Source organism: Cyprinus carpio, chromosome A12 (genome assembly GCF_018340385.1).
Source record: "Cyprinus carpio isolate SPL01 chromosome A12, ASM1834038v1, whole genome shotgun sequence".
NCBI classification, from domain to species: Eukaryota; Metazoa; Chordata; class Actinopteri; order Cypriniformes; family Cyprinidae; genus Cyprinus; species Cyprinus carpio.
Window position 1 is genome coordinate 4,964,057 of NC_056583.1, and position 14,419 is coordinate 4,978,475.

General features: G+C 35.5%; 1 protein-coding gene across 1 annotated transcript in view; it reads left to right on the plus strand.

Moving 5' to 3' along the window:
* Positions 1-282: 282 nt before the first annotated feature.
* Positions 283-14,419, plus strand: part of bicc1b (BicC family RNA binding protein 1b) — an 85,252-nt gene continuing 71,115 nt past the window's right edge. The window contains exon 1 of the mRNA XM_042767228.1: positions 283-615. Coding sequence (XP_042623162.1) covers positions 423-615 — 193 coding nt within the window. The 5' untranslated portion in view covers positions 283-422. The remainder of the gene's footprint in view (positions 616-14,419) is intronic.

The following is a 14,419-nucleotide window of genomic DNA, read 5'->3' on the forward strand; positions in this document are numbered from 1 at the left end:
TTCTGTTTTCGTGTTGTACATCTTTTTAAAAGCTTCTCCAGTATTATAATTACCTAGGCTACTATAATAGTAAAAATACAAATATTAAAAAAAATATATATATTAAAATAAAGCAGTTATATAAATAAATATATCTGACTATACATATGTTTTTAAACAAAGCATGCCGTAATGAAGTAAACAAAATGTTGTCCAGTAGGCAGCTCACTAAGTTTTGTGACAGACCCCTTCCATCCACCCTTCCTCTGGCTCATACTGAACAAAGGGCGGCGCTCTGCTTTTGCCTGCCCTCGCTTTATACTCCTCGGGTCAGTGTAACTCACACAGAGCCGTGGCCGCGATGACTGGCGCTCACTCTCCGCGGGAATGATCTGACGGCTGATCGGACGGCTACGGAGAGTCAGCGGTGCTCTGTGAAAGTCATGGCCGCTCAGTGTGAACCCTTAAGCGGATACTTACAGCAGTCTGATCCGGGCTCCAACAGCGAGCGCAGCGCTGATTCCCCTCTGCCCGTGTCTGAGGATGACTCCAGCGGACCCACTGCACCTCCGGATCCCGAGTGGACCGAGGAGAGGTTCCGAGTGGACCGGAAAAAACTGGAGATCATGTTATTAGGTAAAACTGTTGTTTCCATGACAACAATTGTCATTTTTTTAGAGAGTTTAAAGAGTTATAAACCAACACTGTGCAAGTAAAACTTAAAGTTTACTACTCAAAATGCACAATTGTTGTTAATAATTGTCTTGTTTAACTGAACAAACACAATAGTAATGTAAAATCTAATGCATTGCTTCCAGCATCTGCAGAGCCATTTGTTTCTCTTCTCTTTTGTTCAGCTCCTCTGTATAATTCTCGCTTCCATGCCCATTTTGTTTTCAGAAACATAAGTTTAAATAAATAGTATAATGAAAATCTTATAAAAAATAAGAAAAACCAGTAGTTGAGGCTCCATTGTTCAGTTTGCATAGAGAGCTTCCAAATGTTTAGAAGAAAGTTTGTAGTATTGTAGTATAGTTTGAAATTAGACATAACTACATGTCATGTAATTTATGCATATTTTAAGGACTGATTTATGTTTTTTTTCTTATGATATTCTGATGTGTAGGTGTTTATTGTAAAATCCCAGTTTTGTTTCGATGTGAGGACTGTACTGTATATTCTTTCACAAGAACTGAGTGTGCAGTGAACTTGAGTGCAACTCAACCAATAGGGGGCAGTGTTATTTCTGCTTTTGACATTGGTCTTGAATGTTGTGTTTTTCTCAATTTGTTGAAGTAATTTTAAAACAAATGACAGTGTGGTCAACTGCTTCAGAAAAGTGGAGGATGAGAGTAAATTAAATTTGTGTCACGTTTTTGGCTTACGATTCTGATTGCATGTGACTTTTATTTACTAGCCTAGAGCACAGAACTGAGCAGAGAAAAATGTTGTATTGGTTTAAGTAGAGACGCAAATCATTTCTAAATGCCACTTTTCCCTTTAATCGATAGTTGTTTTGTTTTTCAATTAGTGGATTTACCAAGCAGTTGATAGAAATCGACAGGGGTCTCTCATTCCCCGGCTCTGTATGGATGGTAAAACGCTTTGAAGCTCTCTGTTGTAATACTTTGTCCATGTCGGGTCATGCTTTCCATGTTGTTTCATGGTTCTGAATGAGTTCAGAAAGGGACATAATCATCATCCTACACTCACAAAGTCTCTAAGTTCAGTTAACCGCAGCAATCCTTCCTGCTGAGGTCATTCAGCATCTCCTCACAGGGTTTTAGAGTGTATTTGATCAACCCGCTTGCTGAAGGAATGCTATTAGGATTGGGATATTCCTAGAAGATGCACAGAGAAGCTTGTGTATATTATGAGATTTATTTGCCAAAACAAATGATAGCAATTCAGCATTACTCAATTCGATTTAAGATCAGTCATAAAACTAGAGTACAAACATGAAGGGACCTTGTGTTACATATCCAAAACAACCAGTCTGTGATCCATATAAATAGAAAACACTTTTATTGTAAGAAAAAAAAAAAAAATTCTTTGAATAGACATTCTGGTATGTCAGACTGTACCAGTTAAGCAACATTCAAGACCGCTTTTCTGAAACTTATTATATCTCTTGGATAGGAACATCTATTAATCATTTCATTTTAGAACTATTTTAGCTGGCTCATGTGGAGGAATGGCTCACTGTCATTCTGGAATTCTCAAGAATCAGTAATGAATCACATGAAGGAGGTCTGAATTTGTTTTCTGTTCCAGATGTGTATTAATGATTCCATTTGTGTAGATTGTGTTGAGAAGGAATGTGTTCATACCAAGATGAATTGTGAGCAGTCTGTCTAATCTTATATGTTTAATATGTGTGTATACATATATATATAGTATATATATGTGTATATATATATATATATATATATATATATATATATATATATATATATATATATATATATATATGGTGGTGCTGGTGGTGCTCATATCACACATTCAATATTTAATTGTGCACGCTCATTTCTTAAATTTTTACATTTCAATTGCCTTCTAAAGCTCACAAGTTACAATAATCATTAAACACTAGTAATAACACTGTTAAATGTAATCAAAATGAATATAAATGTTTGGTGATTCCTAAATGAACTTGCATTTAAATAAATAATTTTTAGTTTTTAGAGTTGTTTTTTTTTTGTTTGTTTGTTGGTTTGTTTGTTTTTTTTAGACAAAATAGTATTGAATTTTAATATCACTTGTCGGCTATAACCTGAAAATAATTATCGATGTATTGGTATGGGACAGAATTTTAGAATTGGTGCATCCATAATAAAAGATGTTGCATTTTAGATAGTTAGTTAATTTGCATTAAAGTTTCTTCGATGTATCTTTATGATTATTAGAGCATTACATCATTATCTTAGCAACGTGCTAATGCTAAACTCTTAACGGAATCAATTGTGTCAATTTAGCGGTCAGTCAGAAACTTATGAGATTCCTTTCAGTTAGGATGCTGCCTTAGACGGTCGCTTGTATAGTAGACAGAATGGTAACCCACTAGATTTTCATACAGAGGCATAAATGTTAATACTATTTAAAGGTGACATATCATGAAAATACGACTTTTCCAGGTTTTAAGTGCTATAATCAGGTGCATCTACCAACCAATGAAACGTGAAAAAGATTAACCCAGTAACTTTGTTTTGGTAAGCCTTTTTCTGCAAGCGTCTGAGAAAACAAGCGTGTCTGATTTTGCTCCCTTGGTGAAGTGGCAAAGGGATCTCATTATAATATTACCGCCCCTTAATCTGAAAGTTTATACCCACTGCGCCATCATTTTGATTTCGCAAGCGACAGCAGTGTACCAGCTCTAATGCCATGGTGAATGTTTGAGCAAAACATACTAACTGTTCTGCCTTTGGCTGCACAGACGAGAACAGAACACTATTTAGAATCCCAGGCAACAGAGCAGTGGATTTATTGATTCATTTACTGTATATTGTGTTTGCCACACAGATCTAAAGTAAACTTGTGTGAAAGAGAACTTAGTTTAGTACTCACATATCAGAAGTTTAAACTCATATGGTTTAAAACGCATGATTTCAGCGTGATAAACATGATAATCAGAACCAAAACAGATGTTTTTAGCAGGTCCGAGCTGTAATGGCACAGCTCTGTTCTGGAAAAGGGGACGGGGAGCAGCAGTTCATTTGCATTTAAAGACACAGGCCCGAAAAACAGCGTGTTTCTGCTTCCACTCAAAATAGGCATTTTCAGAATGATGTAATAAATGATCTGTGGTGTATTTTGAGTTGAAACTTCACAGACGCATTCTGGGAACACCAGAGACTTATATTACATATTGCAAAAAGGGGCATAATATGTCTCCTTTAAATCAGTTAGTCTTTGGTAAAGATAAATAGTAGCTATACAACTAAACTAATTTCCTCTTCATGCATCAAGATTTTTTAGGCTGATTCTTGTAACATATCCTGCTTTATTTGCTCTGAGACCAAATGGGAAAGACTCATGGAAATAAGCGAGATGGATTCAGAGTTGGAGCAATCAACCCAATTGTTCAAGCTATACTGTAGGAATGCAGTCGTGTCTAGCAGTCACTGACTCTGTATTTTGGAGATTATTGTTTATTACAATTTCTTGACTTTCTAGATAGTGTCTGCACAGTTAAGTAGTTCTCTGTGTTCAGTCTACATCAAGGGCTTCGGGTTTTTCCAAATTTCCAAAGCCCAGATTGTTTTGCATTACGTCTTAGATAAGACGGAAAAGGTTTCTCTTCACACATCTTGGCTTGAGATTTGCAAAAGTCCCCTTTGCAAAAGAAATTCCTGTACAAGTTTACAAGACAGCTCATAGAGTCAATGTCTTTGATCAGCATTGAGTCAGAGCCGGGCACCAAAGTGAACTAGCAGTTGGTTTGAGAGTCCAAACAGGAAGGGATCAAATGCCTTGTTTAACAAGCATAACTCTTATCACAGATGGGACTGATTCATTCTGGGCATCCCAAATAAAACAGTGTTGCTGCCTGGTGATTTTGTAAAATGCTGCAGTTTTTATAGAGTGTTTATAATGTGGAAACTTTAGGTGAAGTTTGTTTCACCAACACATAAGCTTTCTGGTTTGGCTTTAGAGTTTTTTTATTTTTTCTACATTTTAAAGACTTTGATGATCATTTATTTACTATGTATCCTTGCTTACTAAATTCCTAGTAAACTTAGACACAAAAATAGCCTACTATTTATGGAAATACAAAGAGTACACTCTAAAACTGCTTGTGTGTTAAGTGTACTTTGGCTAACTGTGTTCTTGGTATATTTGTGCGCGTGCTTGGCCGAGGCCTGGTTTAATAGTTTATCTTTTTGTTGTCTGTTGGATGAAAGTAGACAGGAAGTAAGTCTGCTGAGGAATATGGTTGGGGCTAACTGTCCTCTGGATGGAGGCCTAGGGAAACAGTTTTCTCTGTAGCTTTCAGAGGGTAAACGTGGCATTTTCCTCAAGAACCACTGCTGAGGTGAATCGCTTGTGGCCTCTATCTTGAGCTCATAGCTATATGGCGTTTTAAGCATATCTGACAGACAAAGCAACTCAGTTGGCACATAGTAAGCCTAATACAATGCTAAAGGCCAGTAAATGTTGGAAAGAATGGAAATCAGTCTGTAAAATGTGGTTGAATCAAGTATATTAGGACCATTCAGGAAACGCTGGCTTGTGTTGTTCGGGTCTGAGAGACCCTAGAGAGGTGGTGGGCGGAAGAGTCCCTGTGCTCACAGCACATAATTCACCGCAGCTGTTGGAGAGTCTCTGTTTTTAAAAAATGCTGGCATGGACCAGAGACTTTGTTATGACAAGGAAAAGAACGAGCCATTACACTACAGCTACTAACTCAACTCATCTGAGTTGAAAACCAAATGGTTGTTTTTCAAAGCAGTCAAACCTGTAAATGTGATACATCTTGGATTGTCACGTTTTGTTTATAGGCATGCCTGTTATGTTGAATAGACAAAAAAAATGTTCTTTTATGCACTGGCATTGATTGACTATATATACAAAAATAATCAGCGATTACATTTCATAGTTTGTGTTTAGGTGATCCTCTCCGTTCATTTAAAACAATTTTGTAGAATCCACCCAAGAGTTTCCCGGCAGAATGAGTAATGTCATTGGCATTTTAATCTTAATACACTTATTGCGCATAAAAATCCATACAGTTTAAGACATAAGTTATAGGATGGATTATTTCCCAGGATTCCAGGATTTCTGCATGCCTACTGGCTGTGGCTTCCCAGATGTTGGCTTAAGCTGCCTGCGGAGTCAATGATGTGGCACTTTTTTTTGGTCCAGAAGTTGTTCAGGAATACATTACATGTGCAGTATGGTTATGTGTTTATGCAGTGAGAGATATTTTTAATTTAGATATTAAAAATCATATAGTTTTTTTATTATTATTATTATTATTTGTGTTATTTGTCATATTTAAATTCTTAAAAAAATATGTAAAAATTATAGTACTGTCCTATAATAATACAGGATAGTATGGATTTCCCCCGTTTTATGGAATGGCAAGTTATGTTTAGATTATTAAACATCAAATGGAGTAGCCAAGGAATGATAATAAAAATCTTAAAAATGTGGGAAAAAAAGAAAAAGAAAATGTTTTTGAAAGTAACTGTTACGCCACTTGACATTAAAGTTGCAACGTAACAGAAGTACTGACAAATTAGGGGTGGGCGATTAGGCAAAAATATTATATCACGATTCTTTGTCGGTTAGTTTTACTATTTTGGAAGTTATCACATCCAGACTAATTTGAAAAACAAAGCCTTACAAGGTAACAAAATATAAAATAAAAAAGAATGGCAGATATTTAGGCCAAAGTGGGCGAAGATAAAAATCTTTGTCATTATTTTATCTTTGTTATTAAAAAATAAGAATAAAGATACAGATTTCAAATACATTTATGTATGCATTTAGCAGACACTTTTATCCAAAGCAACTTACAGTGCATTCAGGCTAACTTTTTTCTTTTTTTTTTTTTTACCTAACATGCATTCCCCTGGGAATCGAACCCACAACCTTTGCGCTGCTAACGCAGTGCTCTACCACTGAGCCACAGGAACACAATGCACATAATATATAAATAAAACAAACAGTGCTTTATTTTTCAGGTGCAGCAGGTGTATTTTAATAAATTGAATGAACAAATATAAAAATAAAACACTATAAACACTTCACCATATAAATTATGTATTGTTTCTTATAGCAATTGTATTAAAGTTCTTCAGTCAGGAGCAGAGAGTATTTTTTGTGTTTTGTTGTTTTATTAACATTAAAAGGATTGTTCAACCAAAAATGAAAATTCTTTCATAATTTACTTACACTTTAGATATGAATATCTAATTCATTCAGAACCTAAATGAGTTTCTTTCTTCTGTTGAACACAAGTTATTTTGAAGAATGTAATGTTGAAAAGACATTCTTCAAAATATCTTCTTTTGTGTTCAGCACAAGAGAGAAACTAATACAGGTTTGGGACAACATGAGAGTGAGTAAATAATGACAGAATTTTCATTTTTGGGTGAACTGTCCCTTTAATGACAAACGGCAGCATGTTTAGTACTATTAGTCTGCTGTCACTTTAAGAGCTGCACACATCCGTTTTTCTCTCAACTTTACTTTCACTTAGACATAACAACTGTGTTTATATGTAAACCTTGTGTGTTTTTGACAGTTTTAGTGCTATCAGACGTGAAAGATATCAATCTAGTAATCAGATGGTATTTGAGAGGCTTTTTAGTGTGCGCGAGCTTCAGGTGAAGGCGCTCAGAAAAAGCACATGTCAGAACAGCATGCGAATGAAATGTTTAACCAACAAGGCTTTAAAGCACATATAAGTACACACAAATAATGTACTTTTGTGGTTGCAAAGTTGAGTGTCCTGTGAGTGTAACACTGAGTTAATATTTGATGTGAATGTATGTCGCATTGTACAGTATATTGAGACAGAGGCGCAAGAACTGCAACTGATAGAATGTGCGCTGTACCACGAAACTACGATATTTCTTCAAAAGCAGACCGTGGAGACATTTTAATCATCCACAATCAAAAATCGTGTTATAGCACAGCCCTACGACAGATATATTTTGACGTACATCTTAGTGAATCTGATTGTCAAATAAAATGTAAAAAATACAGGGTGGATACCTTCTATCCATCAGTTGTTGATTGGATGGAGGTCGATCTAAATAAACCTCTAAAGTCCTGCATACATCACTGAAAAAAGGAGTCTGTTGTAAAGATGTGTTATTTATTTATTTATTTATTTATTTATTAGGTTGTCTAAATGACACATATGCATAGATGTATCCTTCACAGTAAGATCTAAAACATGCATTTAGAAAATAGACGAATTGTAAACGTTGCATTATACATGTGCATTTTAAACTTAAATGTATTTATTATATGACCCCATAGCAGGTAATCTACAGTATGTGTGTTTTTAAATAGGAGAACACTTCTGTTGGCGGATTCTTATCCCAGTAAACAGAGCCAAAAAAGGCAGCTGGCGATAATGGTTTCTCAATACCCTGCTGGGTCCAGCTTTTGGTGGATAATGCGTACGTTGATGATATGTACCCTCCATCCACAGATAATCTGGAGAAAGCATGCATTCTTCCAGACTGACTCATGCTCAGCTGGGACATGTGGACGATGTGCTACAATCTGCAGACAAACTGCAAGCTTTGTTTATCATTTTTAATGCTTTCCATTAACTCTCTTTTACGGGTCAGAGACAAAGGATGTCTGAGATGATGAAAGGAAAAATCTTGTAAAACTCTGTTTGTGCCACCCAAGTTAATGGAAGGGTAACCATAGTAGTCTATTCATAAAAATAAATAAAAATCAAATATATTTCAAAGTCGAAAGTATTTGTACAAATCATGAATATTTTGAGGAGTTATTCCACCAGATATCATAACATTTGTAATTACTTATTTTTCCTAATAAATAATGCAGCATTTTTCCCCGTAGGCCTATCAAGAAACCTCGAAGATCTAAAAACACGGCAAAAAAAATAAAAAAAATAATAACCTTTCCATTTTTGGTCATGCAGAAGAAACCAATTTGTTGTTAACTGCTAATTTTAGACAAATAACAAATATCTTATAGCTTGACTACAAGTTTAAAAAAACAGTGCTACACGTTAAGGAAATTAAATTTATAATGAAATGTGTCTACTTAGGCGACGACACCAAAAATGAAACATCAGACCTTACGAAAAAAATAGGCAAGACACATTACTATGTGACATCAGCATGCATTTATCATTCTTACAATCACCACCAGAATGTCCATCTTTACAATGAACTCTGTTAAACTCTGTTCAATTCAACAGTTGTCTTCACGAAACCAAATTCATTTCAAATACTGAATCACACGCTACTTGTCTCCGGCAGCGGCGGCGCGTGGTAGGGAATAGCGATATTTGTTAAAGCGATTATCGATAAAATATTTTTTACATATCGCCCAACCCTATTGTATTCAAATATTATTGTTTTTTTATTTCTTTTTAAATTATTTAGTATTATTACGAGTGGCATGAATTGGGAATCTTGGACACAAGTGTATTTTATTTCCTTTGATGAAGCACAAATAATTGCAGGATCTGATATTTTCACCTGCATCTATGGGAAGCCAAATTATTTAGTTGTTTATTCATCTTTGCATTGCTAGATATGAAATGTTATTGTGCAAGTTATGTCACTGTACGTCATTGAATGTCACAAACCTCATGTGCTCAGGGTTCCTAACGCAATGTAATGCAGTCCCTAGAGGCTTTAAAAGGGGTCATGTGACTTTGCTAAAAAGAACATTATTTTGTGTATTTGGTGTAATGCAATGTGTTTATGTGGTTTAAGGTAAAAAAAAAAACACTTTATTTTCCACATAATGTACATTATTGTTGCTCCTCTATGCCCTGCCTTTCTGAAACGCATCGATTTTTACAAAACTCATTGTTTTGAAAGCGAGGTGTATGCTGATTGGCCAGCTATCCAGTGCATTGTGATTGGCCGAATTCCTCAAGCATGTAACGAAAATGTTACGCCCCTTACCATATTGTGATGCCGTATCCCGGCACCACGAGACAAAAAAGGAAAACCCATTACAAACGAGGCATTTGTTGCATCCAGTGGGGACATAATTACTGATAATACTGACTTATACTGTCTGTTTATGTGTTGCATTGCGCATCACACCACATAAACATAAAACCATGTCTGCATTTGTGATCGGAGAAATGATAAACAAAGAAGTGATACTCTACACTGCTCAAAACTCGCATTTGAATCGTCAGTGGCAAATTCTTTAAATATGTAAACGTACTTACAGACTTTGAGTCAAAAGTGACAGACTGTCCTTGCAAAGTTGGAATTGCCCCACTTTATAGAAACATCCTTTGTGCACAGAAGCATTGTAGGCTACTGGTTCAGGAAACAGCCCTCGTCCTCTGTAAAAGGCACTGCACACATCTGAATATTTGGGTTGAACTGTTCTGGAACAGTGTTGTAAATACAACTTAACCACTGATTTCTAGTTGTGTCCTCTTTTGGAAGACCAAACAAAGTAGCTTTGCTTTCACAATGAAACACACAGCATCTCCACAACATGTCTGCGGCGGCAACATTACTACAGCAAGAATCAAAGTTACTCCTTCTTTCTTTGCGTGAACATTTGGGCAGCGTTATGCAAATCTTCCCACATCGTGACGTAGACATGTGGGGGTGTGTTAGAATGAGTCGTTTTAGGAGGGCGTGGTTGACTCTTAACTTTTATAAAGAATATCTCTTTGGGTTTGAGACTTTAGTCTTTGCAATTTTACAGATCTTCTTTATGCACCAAGAGCTTGTAACACTCCAAAGAGAAAGAAAAAATTTAAATCGCATCATATGACCCCTTTAAAAAATGATATATATTTTTTAATCTTTGATGTGTTTAACTTGCCACTGTTTATGCATTCAAAAACCATCCGGCTATCAGTATTCTGACGACAACAATTCTGAGGTCAGCAAATCCAAATCCAGAGCCTTGGACCCGGCAGCATCACACATCTGTGCGATTGTTTGGTAGTTTCCAGGCAACAGTGAGCCGTTGTTCCCGCAGAGGTCCATTGAAACAGCATAATGACATATTTAATAGATATGCTTTCCATCATAAGCAATTTAAAGTGCACAAATAAAAGATAGAGTCCCTCTGAAGCAACCTTGTGTCAGGTGCCAATATTCTTAAAGAACTGAATGGGATCTCATTAATTCTTAGTTCATGGGTAACTCCCACATGTAATTGAACTTATAACCCCTGTTTTTGCAGGCCAGGACTTTGACTATTAATTCCAGTGCCTTAAGTAAGATCAGGAGTGCTAATAATATGTAATAATGTTAACAGTTGTGACAGAGCAGGATATAAACGGCAATCTACTTGAGACAGAAGCTTTACACTTACATACTAAAATATAAATTAAAATACTAAAATACTATGACTGAGCTAAGCAAGGAGGTGTATTATACCTGGAGCTGTCCATTAGGATTCCCAAAATTGACATGATAAATGATAATAAATTATTTATGTGGAGAGTATAGTATAAAAAAAGACATTTTTATTGGCTCATTGAAATTCACCCAAAAATGTATTTTGTTTTGCAAATGTACTCACCTTCAGATATTACATGAAGATTAAGTTCTCTGTAAAGTAAGAACCCATTTCTAACAGCCTGCTCTTATACCGGTGTAGCCTATTCAGACTCAGGAACCTGGTGGCCTTCCTTGTTTGAAGTGAGGTTAACCACTAACCTTGCATGAGAGGATGTTGACAGCGCTATACTCTTTAACTTTGCACTTTGCTCTGAAGGGAAGAAGTCTAGTCACAAAGAAGACATTTGGGTCACAAGTCTGTTTTGGGAAACACAGCCCATATTGGATAAAAATAAATGTATTTATATATATATATATATATATATATATATATATATATATATATATATATATATATATACACATATATATTCACTGTATGTGATGACAGACAAAGCCTTGACATTTGTCTGTGGAGCTGAGCATTTTGATAATTTATTCTTATGTTCCATAAGGATATGGCTTATGTTGGCATGCTGTGCTAAGCACTAAGATACTAAATGCCAAGTAAAAATCATGTTAACTACAAAAAGATATCTGTCTTTGAAGCTATTATACAGAAGTTGGTGTGAATAACAGTGAAGAGTAGTTGCCTGACCTCCCAGTTATAATGAAATATATGTTAAATGTACCTTTCTGTGGGCAAACTATAATAATCCACAAGAGTGCCTGAAATCCCCTTATGTTATGTGTGGTAAAACCACAGTAACACACTGCCTTGTGTGGCTTATTTGATTTTATAAAATGGCAATGACAGCTATAGAAGAAATAACACTCGTGTTCAGTAAATACTTATATTTATTATTAATACCTTGGCACAGTAATGTAGAATTAAGCTGATGTGCAGTCACAGGTGTACATTTATTGTCTATTTTACACTGGCTTCCAGTGGTGCTTATCCTGTCAAACATGTTATAAAAATATTGTGAAGATGAAATGCGTTAAAGGGATAGTTCACGTAAAAAAGAAAATTCCGTCATCATTTACTCACTCTTATGTCGTTCCAAACCTGTGTGATTTTCTTTATTTACTCCTAAAAAAAAATAAAGGTTCCAAAAGGGGGTTTCACAGTGATGCCATAGAAGAACCATTTTAGGTTCCTCAAAGAACCCTAAAACAACCATTTTTTCTTAGTGTGAAGAGCATTTTAATAATCTAAAGAGTATAAAACCTTTTGTGTAACTGAAAGGTTCCATTGATGTTAAAGGTTCTTCATAGAACCTTAGATGGCAATAAAGAACCGTTATTTATAACAGTGTTCTGTAGAACATAGAAGATATTTGTTTCAAAACTTTTCCATATTATGGAAGTCAGTGGAGTCTGAGCCTATCAATAGTAAGACTTTTGACTATCTGTTCCACAGCTTCTGAGACCCGACAATTTGACCAACACTATCTTTTAAAGAATAAATGCCACACACTTGGAAAACTTTGGCAAGACCAATGATTAGTTAGTTAGAAGTGCTCATAATATCAACCCAGTAACTAGATGCACTGAGATGAACTCAGAAACTGAAATTAAAGTTTTCATTTAGCCAAAATCCAAAGCTGAAAATAAAGGGATCAGTAATTAAATGGGTGTATAAACTCTTAATGCTGTTGTCAGGTGATAAATTAAACCATTTTAGTCAAGTTCTTAAACAATGAGTCTCTTCTCTATAATTTAGCACAACAAATTTTGCACATTGCTACTCTAGCATAATTTTTGGTCATGGTGAAGTGCTGATATGTTTACTTTTATGATTTTTGCTCATTAATTTTGTGTACATATTTTAACACGTGGGTGTGTGTTTGTGGTTTCATTTTCTGTTCCCAAAATGTTGATGTATCACTATTTTAAACATGATTTTGTGATTAAAGACCTGTGAACCAACTCCTGAAACTTCTTAATCTTCCTTAAATATAAGTGACTAACACTGCATTCAAGGTATATATTTTGCAGTTTCTTGCATATCCTGGGATTTGAACCCATGGCTGTTGTTGGTGCCATACTCTACTGTTTGAGCTACAGGAATGTGAAGAGTTACTAAGAGCAGTCTGATTGGATTTTAACAAGTGTTTTCCAGGGTCGTGTGCAATATCAAACAGTCAGAGAACAATCTGTGTGTCCAAGAGCGTTAGGGTGAGACCACCCTTGTCACTGGTACATGGTGGCCACACATCAAATGTATTGAGCAACATAGAGTTAAATGATCAATGTCTGTTCATAATTTTTTGAGAAGGTTAAGGTGTTTATGAAAAGTTTTCTGAAGTCTTTCCACAGTCTCATAAATCCATTAGATCCTGTTTTGGTTTATTTCTTGGCCAATCACAGTTTTCTCTCTGAATGTAGTTAACTCTGTAGAGTTCAGTTTGTTCTTAGGGCTTCCTGAGGTTCCTCCACTGGATAGCATGTCTTAGCGGTAAAGCAGGGCTGATTCAGCCGGTGCCTGTGGTTTGAGCAATTTTCAGTCAATCTACTCAAAAAAAAAAAAAAAAAAAAAAAAAAAACCCTCCCCTGTAATTCCTGGATATAAATAAACATGTCGCATTCATCTGGATTACAGTAGACACATATTTTAAAGCTTGGCCCAACAAGACTATGCCTGCATCTCTCACTGTAGGTCATGTTCCTGATCTGGACTAAAAAAAGTGGTTTACGTCTATCGAAAGCTGCATTTTGTGGTTTTGAAGTTTTTAAATAACATACAAATAACATACTGTATTTTATTGATTAATTTAAATTATATGTTCTTGAAAAACCAAGCAAGCATGTTAGTTTCCTTGTATGATGTGGGTTACATTTTCATATTTAGCAGACACTTTTATACAGAACCCCTTATACAGTGTTGTCTGGGAATCAAATTAATTATTAAGCATTGGCAGTGCCGTGATCTACAACAGGGTTTCACAAATGAGTTGATGAAAAGCTAATCATTAAACAGAATATAAAATTTAAATAAATACATTTGGCTGTGCAAATAATTAAATAAAACTATAATCGTGATATAGCCAGTGGCGGCTCATCAGGGTAGGCGGGGAGGCACAGCCTACGCAAAATTTTGCGGTGTAAAAATAGTAATAGTAGGCCTTTCTTACAATTTAATGTTAATGAAATCTCAAGATAATATTTAATGTCTTCATGATGTGTAATTCTTAATTGCAATTTCACCATTGCAAACAATAAAATATTACTTAAATTTGATTCCCGCTGTGTTTTACCGCTGCTGTATTCCCTGTGAACGTCTCTGTGGA